The 9,922-nt window shown below is 50.7% G+C and overlaps 1 protein-coding gene across 1 annotated transcript; it reads right to left on the bottom strand.

Annotated features, from left to right (window-relative positions):
* Positions 1–817: 817 nt before the first annotated feature.
* Positions 818–5,333, bottom strand: LOC144152597 (ABC transporter G family member 20-like). Its single transcript, XM_077683915.1, has 5 exons — positions 5,268–5,333; positions 4,718–4,806; positions 3,061–3,237; positions 2,698–2,784; positions 818–1,076 (listed from the first exon to the last, which is right to left on the bottom strand). Exons 1-5 carry the CDS (start codon positions 5,288–5,290, stop codon positions 871–873), a joined length of 582 nt encoding a protein of 193 aa, XP_077540041.1. The 5' UTR covers positions 5,291–5,333; the 3' UTR covers positions 818–870.
* Positions 5,334–9,922: the final 4,589 nt, after the last annotated feature.

The raw sequence follows: 9,922 nt of genomic DNA, 5'->3' as shown, positions 1-9,922 counted from the left end.
TCCTACAGCACTTGCGTCGCACGTCTACTCTGCCGGAACCGTAGGAAAGTTGCAGAGCATAAAACGTTTATTTGAGCCGCTGAAGTTGGCGTGGTTCCCTAGTCCATAAAACCACGAGATGAGCTGGCACTCTTCGCCCTGGAGGCCCGGAGTTTCTGGACGTCGAGATGAGTGCTGGTCTCCAGGTTCTCCCACAGCTCATGGGTGGGAAGAGGGGATCAGAGAGGTGGAAGGTTTCGAGCTGTGCTCTCACTGCATTATAACATGAGGTAGACTTCTGGGCTGTCAACAGAACCGCATTGCATTCGGCAGGGTATTAAGTGGGAAACAAGATGCAGGCGGACTGGAGAGGATTAATTTGCACTCCGCACGCCACTGCTACTTCCTTGAGTGTAGACGTAAGACTACACTCTACACTGCCATTTATGGTTGGCGGGGTAACTGCACGATGTGAAGTGGTCCGCATAAAACTTTGAAAGGCGTCAGTAAGTTGCTGACGCCACTATGAAAGTTTTCCAGGAGCAGAGAAGTTCGCTGCTGCCGTGACCATACGGATTACTAGAGGCATATACTAATAGCGCGGTATACGTCCCTGGACGCATTTCCGGAAGCAAAGCGCGATGACCCTGATCGCGACTACGAAAAGGTGCCAATACAGAGCTATAGCAGAGCAGATAATAGCTCCCCATACTACTCCCAGAGCATGGTTGGCGCGTCTGCGCATACGTGCTACCAGTTTCCGTTCTTGTACGCACACGCCGTCACGTTGATCAACTACCGCTTACCGCATGACATAGAGCAGCACCGAAGGGAGTGTGTAACGTAAGACAGATTTAATAATCCGAACGATATGCCCCCGCAGGTGGACGGTCACTTGAAGAAGGCCATCAGGGCGGTCAAAATGTAGATCATGGTCCACAAGGTGGACGAGGCGAACGCCTGCAGCACGAACGGGTTGTCCAGGGTGTAGTTGCGCAGCATGACGCCCCGCAAGGCGTGCGCAGGAAACGCCTGCGGCATGGCCATGCTCAGGGGCCGCAGGACGTGGGGGGCGCCCTGCAAGGGCCACAGAACTCCTGCGCGGAAAATTCGAATCCCGGTTGTCGTATATGCACCGACTCTCTATGCATCGCACCCTTTTTTGATGCAGTCGAGGTTGCCGCACCGTTGTTCAAAGTTTACGTACGTTTAGGTACGTTTACTGCTGCAAATAAACGTGCTTTGCAGCAGTTTGCGCACTTTGCAGCAGGGCAAAGTTGACGTACGTCCGGGAGCAAAGTTTTCGTACGTTTACTGCTGCAATATTTGACAGTATTTTTCTTTCAGTGTTTCTTACGAGGAACTCAGACATGGGACTATGTGTGCAAGGGGAATGCTGAGAGGTCTGAGTCGTCTGAACGTTGAGCAGACGACTCGACTTAGGGTTTCACCACTCCTTACTCTCCTTTCAGCCATGTAAACAGCATAAGTCATCGGTCAATATTAAGTGCGATGCACTTTATAAGCGACCCCAAACCATCCACCGCCGGCGGCGGCGGCGTCCGCAGCCCTGCTCTCCCTAGCAACGGCGCAGAGCGGAGAGGAGCGTCGGTAGCAACGGCGCAGTGACGTCACTCACCACGTGACGCCACGCCCTCACCGCTCCCTCGCGGCGCGGCGGTGTGCGCCGCGCGCATCCCTCTCCTCACCCGCGCCGTGAAGTCACGCACCACCTCCTCTCCCAGCAGCTGCCGTGCGCCGCTGCGCGCGTCCCCCTCCCCCTTCGCTCGCTCCTCCTCTCTCCTCGCTGGCTGCAGCTGCGCGCGCACCCCTCTCTGTCGCGCGCCCGCCTCCTCTCTCAGCCACCTGGCTCGGCGCGCTCAGCGCGGCGTACCCCCCTTTATATGCAGCGATAAACCGCCAGACCTCCGTGGGTCGGCTCGCGCGCGCTCTCTCGCTACAGTCTCCTGCTCGCTCTGCTCCAGTTTAGACCGTTCGCTGGCTGGGCGCCTCTCAAGGCGATGTCATAATTACTACGCCGTGTACTCTCGGCGCAAGAAATGCATTCGCACTTCCTCACGATTCCCTTCGGGGAGGTGGGGGCAATTTTTTTTATTTCCTCACCTTTCTCGCTATTTTAAACAATTGTTTCCGAAAAAAAGATCCCAGGCTGCGTTTTGAGACTTGGCCCTACAGACGTGTGCTATTGAATTTGGCGCCTGCATCTGAGCCACAACGCGAGGCTGAGTGATTCCATGTGTGTATTTTTTTGCTGCGGACTTCGTGCATAGCTTCCACTGCGTTGTACGCTTGCTCCTACTGCGCGCACCTGTGCTTGACGCTTTCTCACCCCCTTGCTGGGCTGAGCCCTATTCGCATCTCTGTGCCCGCGTTAGCCTCGATCAAAAACAGCGTCGCTGTTAAAAGGCGCCTCTCAGGCATTATTCTTTCCCCGCATTTTCAGTCAAAAGATCAATCAACAGGGAAAAGACCGCGCTTCTGGGCAGCGCCGCGAGAAAAGCCGAGATGGATGTGAGTGCGGTGTTGGGCGGCATATCAAGCACGCGTCCTGCTGCCCTCGCACAGCGGCGCGACAGCCCCAATTACTCGCAGGACAAAACTGGAAAGACCACTCAGCCGCGTGGTTAGGTGATTATTTCTTTCGCCTTCACAACCCATGCGGCGTCCTTTCAAGCGTCTTGGGAGTCGTCTCCTCACCTCCCATGAGGAGCGAAGGGTACATGCAGGCCATGGACAGCAGCAGGGCCGTCGCTTCGTCCTTGGACACGGCCGACGTCAGGAAACCTGCGGAGAACGCATAGAACAGCGCGTTAAAAAGAGGGGCCTCTGAATGTCACTCAGCGGTATGAGAAAGAGGAAATTACAGTTAAATCAGCTGGAAAGTTCTCTTCGCAGATCTTTAGAGCAAGAGGTCGCGCCAGGTTGCGTAGACGCGGCCTTCTGACAAAAGCCAGCCCCTCGGCCAAAACGTCATCAAAAATGCTTTTTTTCTCGTGCTTCGTCAAGCTGTTTTTCATCGTATACATGGGCGGACGTGCACTGCTTAGCATTACTCCTCACCGAAGCACATTCCGCACAGGGCCATGAAGACGGGCAGGAAGAAGGCGGCCGTGTAGCTCCCTCGCACGGGCGTGTCGAAGAGGGAGACGAAGACGACCAGCATGAGCACCGTCTGCATGTACGCCATGGCCATCTGCACGATCGCGTGGCCCAGGATCACCTCCAGTGACGTCACGCCTGCGTGCGCGGGCAATGCGCATGCGCGTCGTCAGTGAGCACTAATCCCAACGACGGAGAGGACCAGGATTGACAGTCCGCGTATCCCTGTAAACATGTAAAGCAATTAGCATTGTTTTGACGCCTACTTTGGACGCCTCCCAATTATGACGGGACGACATTCAGGCTGGAACCATGCAGGTTCGTCTAATTCGCAGTGAAGGAAATCAAAGCGTCACCTGCAAGGCGTCATTATACATCCAGTGGAACATTCCGTAAAGAACGCGCTGTCCTGAACCCAGCGATTCATATTTCTCTGCATACGTAATACGATAATACTACAACAAAAAATTTCTCCCACCTTCCCTCGCGGGAACCCCTGTGTAGATGCGACGTATAGGGCGTTCCCCGTTGTTGTTTGCGTTAGGTTGATTCTCCCATCGCGTGAAACGTGCCGTGAACCCCCTGCCGCGGCTATAACGCAACGTGGCGCGGCTATGACGCAACACAATCCAACACAATCCACTTTAATCCAATCCAAGCCAAACAAATCCAATCGAATCCAATCCAATGACCCTCGCGAGAGAGTGTTCGCTATCGGAGAGGAGGGGGGGTGAGCGGCGGAGAGCGCAGCTCGCGCGGCGAGGAGAATGGGGGAGGAATGGGGACGGACAACAACAACGCCGTATGGAGGGACAAGGCGAGTGAATGAGATGCAGTCGCATCTAATAAGGTAGACCAAAATTTGTTGCTATAAATCATGCCTCATCAGGCGTCTGTCTTCGCACTATTGTGGAGAACAACTGTTGCTGTACAGTCTACCGACTTACTAAAAAATCGGAAAAATTTCCGCTATTCCTTTAAATCTTATACGCAGTTATTTTATATATACTGAAGTATCCTTTTGTCATCGGTCCTTCTGAAGAACCGGGTCCAGTGAAGCAGTTCTACGTCTTTCTTAATGATGTAATGGGCGAACTTTCACGGGAGAGTTACGGTTACCGATGATCTCCCCCTCTCGAGCTTCGCCCCACTTATCATCATTCATTCCGTGGATATGGCGTGATTTTTTTCGTGGTTTCCTTCGCATTGTGTGCATTTACTTCACGCAGGAAGAAATTCTGTTCTATTCTTATTCACCGTGTTTAATCAGCATTGGGCGTCATTATTACAGAGTCATTAAGAGGTTGGGGTACTTGCAAATGGTCACCAAACATTTTAGAGCAAGTCCTTGTATGTATCTTCCACGAATGTCTCCTTATACAAGCATAGACCGCGAAGGAATGTGCCCTTAGCCGACCCCAGGTTCCATGCACAGCCTCTGGCGCTGCCGAGGTAAATGGGCTCAAGCTTCTCTTGCGCAGTCTCAAGGGAGCGTATCTCACCCCGGCACCTTAGCTGACCCTACGCTCTGTCCACAGCCTCTGGCGCTGCCGACAAGGATCCACTCCTACCTTAAAAGCCGAATGGACGTTTTTCTTTTCTCTCTAGAATAGCGTACCTGAGACGATCGAGCGTGCCCGGATGCCTTCCTGGTGTTCGGCCACGAGCAGCAGAGCCGTGAGGGACATGGACAGCACGAACAGCGTCCTGCCGGTTGCCCGTGCACGGAAACATGTGATGTATACAGGACATTCTGCTGCAGCCTTTACTGCTGCTGACTTTCCCCGTTTCATATCAGCCTTAAATGTGGTCGTGAATACCAACACAGCTTTTTTTGATGTGAAAGAACTAGCATTTTGTCACTCCTGAACAAGATTGTTCTAGGTGACTCGTGCGGAGGAACAGCGAAAGTTTGTTCCGTGAACCTTTTGCACTTCGCAGAGCGTCCTATACATATTTTTAAGTTCCTACCGCATAGGTACTCCGCGCTCCCTTTATATTCGGCATTGATACCTCTAAGTCACATTTTTCATGACGCAAAACTTGTCTGACCATATCGAAATTTCTTGCGCTGCCAAAAGAAATGGCTGCTAATCTTTACAATCGCACAACGGGCAATCAAATACCGCGCGCCTTTTCCCGGAGAAAATTACGGCCGCTCGACTTACGTGATAATGATTCCAGGACTCATGAATTCTCGGTAGCTGTAGTCAAAGGCGTGGTAGAAGGGATCCGAAAACTAGGTTTAAAAAGAAAACAAAACAACGTTATTAGAGTTCAATACTGGTAAGCAGAAGCGACAGTAAGAAAAATGCGTCCATGCACTCCGTATACGAATGGTTAAACAGTGAAGCTTTAAGGTCCGTCGGGTGTATTCACGTGTGTTACTCCTTAACTGATTCATTAGTCTTTTACAGTATTCGTAATGTGATTTCGGTTTTTTCCTTGGTTCCCGTTCCTGATCACTGCGTCTCTGATCGTAAGCTGCCTGCTTCTTCACGGGAGTTCGTATGATGGCGTGGCCCTCCCACTGCGAAGTAAAGTGCGGCACATGTTTGCCATTTCCGCATGGACGCTGCTCTCCGTGAACCACCAGCCAACCCCGACCCCCGTTGTCGTTTGACCAGTGCTTCACGCGGTGGCTCGCTGCGAGCTTACTGTGCTACAGCGATATAAATCCAGCCGCCCTCCCCCTCACGTTCCAACGAGGTTTTTACTGCGACGCACCGCACTCCCCCTCCTTACTTGTCAACGAGGTTTTTACTGCGATTCAGTATATAAATACAGCCGCACCCCCGCCTCCTTACTTTCCAACGAGGTTTTAACTACGAGGCTGTATATAAATCCAGCCGCACTCCCAGATTCTTACTTTACAAAGGGGTTTTACTACGAGGCTGTATATAAATCCAGCCGCACTCCCCCTCCTTATTTTTCAACGAGATTTTTACTGCGATGCAGTATATAATTTCAGCCGCACTCCCCCTTATTTTCCAATGAAGTTTTTACTGCGATGCAGCCGCACTCCCCCCTCCTTACATTACAACGAGGTTTTTACTACGATGCAGTATATAAACCCAGTCGCACTCCCATCTCCTTACTTTCCAACGAGGTTTTTACTACGATGCTGTATATAAATCCAGCCGCACTCCCCCCTCCTTACTTTACAACGAGTTTTTACTACGATGCTGTATATAAATCCAGCCGCACTCCCCCCCCTTACTTTACAACGAGGTTTTTGCTGCGATGCCGCATATAAGCCCAGCCGCATTCCCATCTCCTTACTTTACAACGAGGTTTTTACTACGATGCTCTATATAAATCCAGCCGCACTGCTTCTCACTTTTCAGCGAGGTTTTTACTGCTATGCAGTATATAACTCCAGCTGCACTCCCCCTTATTTTACAACAAAGTTTTTACTGCGACGCAGCCGCACACCCCCTCCTTACTTGTCAACGAGGTTTTTACTACGATGCTGTATATAAATCCAGCCGCACTCCCGCCTCCTTACTTTACAACGAGGTTTTTACTGCGATGCCGTATATAAATCCAGCCGCACTCCTATCTCCTGACTTTCCAACGAGGTTTTTACTACAATGTTGTATATAAATCCAGCCGCACTCCCCCCTCATTACTTTACGAGGTTTTTACTACGATGCTGTATATAAATCCAGCCGCACTCCCCCCTCCTTACTGTACAACGAGGTTTTTGCTGCGATGCCGCATATAAGCCCAGCCGCACTCCCATCTCCTTACTTTACAACGAGGTTTTTACTACGATGCTCTATATAAATCCAGCCGCACTGCTTCTCACTTTTCAACGAGGTTTTTACTGCTATGCAGTATTTAACTCCAGCTGCACTCCCCCTTATTTTACAACAAAGTTTTTACTGCGACGCAGCCGCACACCCCCTCCTTACTTGTCAACGAGGTTTTTACTACGATGCTGTATATAAATCCAGCTGCACTCCCGCCTCCTTACTTTACAACGAGGTTTTTACTGCGATGCCGTATATAAACCCAGCCGCACTCCCATCTCCTGACTTTCCAACGAGGTTTTTACTACAATGCTGTATATAAATCCAGCCGCACTCCCCCCTCATTACTTTACGAGGTTTTTACTTCGATGCTGTATATAAATCCAGCCGCACTCCCCCCTCCTTACTTTACAACGAGGTTTTTACTGCGATGCCGTACATAAACCGAGCCGCACTCCCATCTCCTGACTTTCCAACGAGGTTTTTACTACAATGCTGTATATAAATCCAGCCGCACTCCCCCCTCATTACTTTACAACGAGGTTTTTACTGCTATGCCGTATATAAACCCAGCCGCACTCCCATCTGCTTACTTTACAACGAGGTTTTTACTACGATGCTCTATATAAATCCAGCCGCACTGCTTCTCACTTTTCAACGAGGTTTTTACTGCTATGCAGTATATAACTCCAGCTGCACTCCCCCTTATTTTCCAACAAAGTTTTTACTGCGACGCAGCCGCGCACCCCCTCCTTACTTGTAAACGAGGTTTTTATTACGATGCTGTATATAAATCCAGCCGCACTCCCGCCTCCTTACTTTACAACGAGGTTTTTACTGCGGTGCCGTATATAAATCCAGCCGCATTCCTCCTCATTTCTCAACGAGATTTTTACTGCGATGCAGTATATAACGCAGCCTCACTCCCCCCTCCTTACTTTACGAGGTGTTTACTACGATGCTGTATATAAATCCAGCCGCACTCCCCGTCCTTACTTTTCAACGAGGTTTTTACTGCGATGCAGTATATAACTCTAACCGCACTCCCCCTTATTTTCCAACGAGGTTCTTACTGCGACGCAGCCGCACTCCCCCTCCTTACTTTACGAGTTTTTACTACGATGCTGTATATAAATCCAGCCGCACTCCCCCTCCTTACCTTCCAACGAGGTTTTTACTAAGATGCACTATATACATCCAGCCGCACCCCATTCACGTTCCCACGAGGCTTTTACTGCGAAGCAGTATACCGTACTTACCCGATTCTAACGCGCCCCCGATTCTAACGCGCACCCGATTTTCCTGGCAAAAAAAACCGAAAAACTTTCACCTCCGATTGTAACGGGCACGAAACTTTGTGATCCAGTCAAACGAATGCGAGAGAAATGGGCGATTTATTTCCCCAAGTAATCTCACTCATCTCACTCATCGTCGCTTTCCGCTGACCACAACATCTCGTCATCGGTGCCGTGAAGAGCGTTCGCGATGCCACACTTCTGAACGAACGTCTGAACGATCGTGGCCCACTCCTCGCACGCCCATCCCGCGAGCTTCTCCAGAGGCGCACGCTTCAGCTGACCGCTCGTATTGAACGCGTGAGAGCCGCTGCTGCCATTGCTGTTATCAAGCGCGCAAGTGGAACGATTGGACGATTTGTGTGAACGCCGATAGAAAAGCCTAGGCGCCTATGCTTCCTGCGTTCGAAAAATTGTTGCTAAAGGCTTTGGCGCCATCTTGAGATGGTGATTGCGATGGGTGGGACGAAATTTCCGCTGTTTGGGCAGTTTCGGTTTCGTATCCGATTCTAACGCGCATGCGATTTTTCAGCCTATTTTTCCGGAAAAAAGGTGCGCGTTAGAATCGGGTTATTACGGTATATATCCAGCCGCAATCCCCCTTACGTTCCAACGAGGTTTTTACTGCGATAAAGTAAATACAGCCGCACTCCCCCTGTAGTTCCAAAGAGGTTTTGACTGCAACACATCATGTAAATCCAGCCGCACTCCTCCTCCTTACTGACCCGCCGCGGTGGCTCAGTGGCTAAGGCGTTGCGCTACTGAGCACGAGGTCGCGGGCTCGATTCCCGGCCGCGGCGGCCATTTTTCTGATGGAGGCGAAAAGCAAAAACGCCCGTGTGTACGAGATTTCGGCGCACGTTAAAGATCCCCAGGTGGTCAAAATTAATCCGGAGCCCTCCGTACGGCGCGCCTCATCGCCTGCGTTGCGTCGGCGCGTTAAACCCTACAATCAATCAATCAATCAATCAATCAATCAATCAATCCTCCTCACTTTCCAACTAGGTTTTTACTGCGATGCAAATTACTTTCCAATGAGGTTTTTACTTGGAAGCAGTTTATAAATCCAGCCGCACTCCCCCTCCTTACTTTCCAACGAGGTTTTTACTGCGATGCAGAATATAAATCCAGCCGCACTCACCCTCCTTATTTTTCGACGAGGTTTTTTTGCGAAGCAGTATATAAATCCACCGCACTCCCAACGAGGTTTTTACTGCGAAGCAGTATATGCCTTACCCAAGTTTTAGTTCCGGTGACACCGATTTACTCGGCGCCGCTCCCCAGCTCCACCACGCCACCCTTTACTCCATTTTCACAGCTTTTATTCCCCTCGCCTCCAGAGATGCCTCTTTCACATGTTGCACAATCGGCTGACTACGACGGTAGTGTGGTTATCAGATGATTGCGGTAGAATCAACAGAAACGCGAATGAACGCAAGAACGGCCGAAAACCGCACCCGGCGTTGCCGCCTCAAATTCCACACCGCCGGGTAGGTGCGAATTTCTCGTTGGTGAAGAGCAACTTGCCCGGTTGGAACGCCGGCGTGAGACCATAGTTCTGCAGCTTGAAAGGCTTTCCGAGCGACATGTTCGCCGGTATATTTCACATCAAGTAATGACCCTGAATCCTAACCATGAGGTAGAGCGGATTAGAAGGATAAGAATGAGGTTAAGTGCATTCGGCAGGCATTCTCAGATAATGAATGGCAGCCTACCATTGTTCCTGAAGAAGAAAGTGTATGACAGCTGCATCTTACCGGTAATGACCTACGG

This window comes from Haemaphysalis longicornis, unplaced genomic scaffold (assembly GCF_048455015.1).
Source record: "Haemaphysalis longicornis isolate Haplotype H1 unplaced genomic scaffold, Haemaphysalis longicornis Haplotype H1 scaffold_9, whole genome shotgun sequence".
Classification (NCBI taxonomy): domain Eukaryota; kingdom Metazoa; phylum Arthropoda; class Arachnida; order Ixodida; family Ixodidae; genus Haemaphysalis; species Haemaphysalis longicornis.
Note: the sequence above shows the minus strand (reverse complement) of the source record. Positions and strands in the feature narration are given on the sequence as shown.

Coding starts and splice junctions, on each gene's coding strand:
- LOC144152597 (XM_077683915.1), bottom strand. CDS start 5,290: ATGAGTCCTGGAATCATTATCAC. Junction 3,238..4,717: donor GGCACGCTCGATCGTCTCAG/GTACGCTATTCT, acceptor CCGCGCACGCAG/GCGTGACGTCACTGGAGGTG. Junction 1,077..2,697: donor CCCTTCGCTCCTCATGGGAG/GTGAGGAGACGA, acceptor TTTTCCGCGCAG/GAGTTCTGTGGCCCTTGCAG.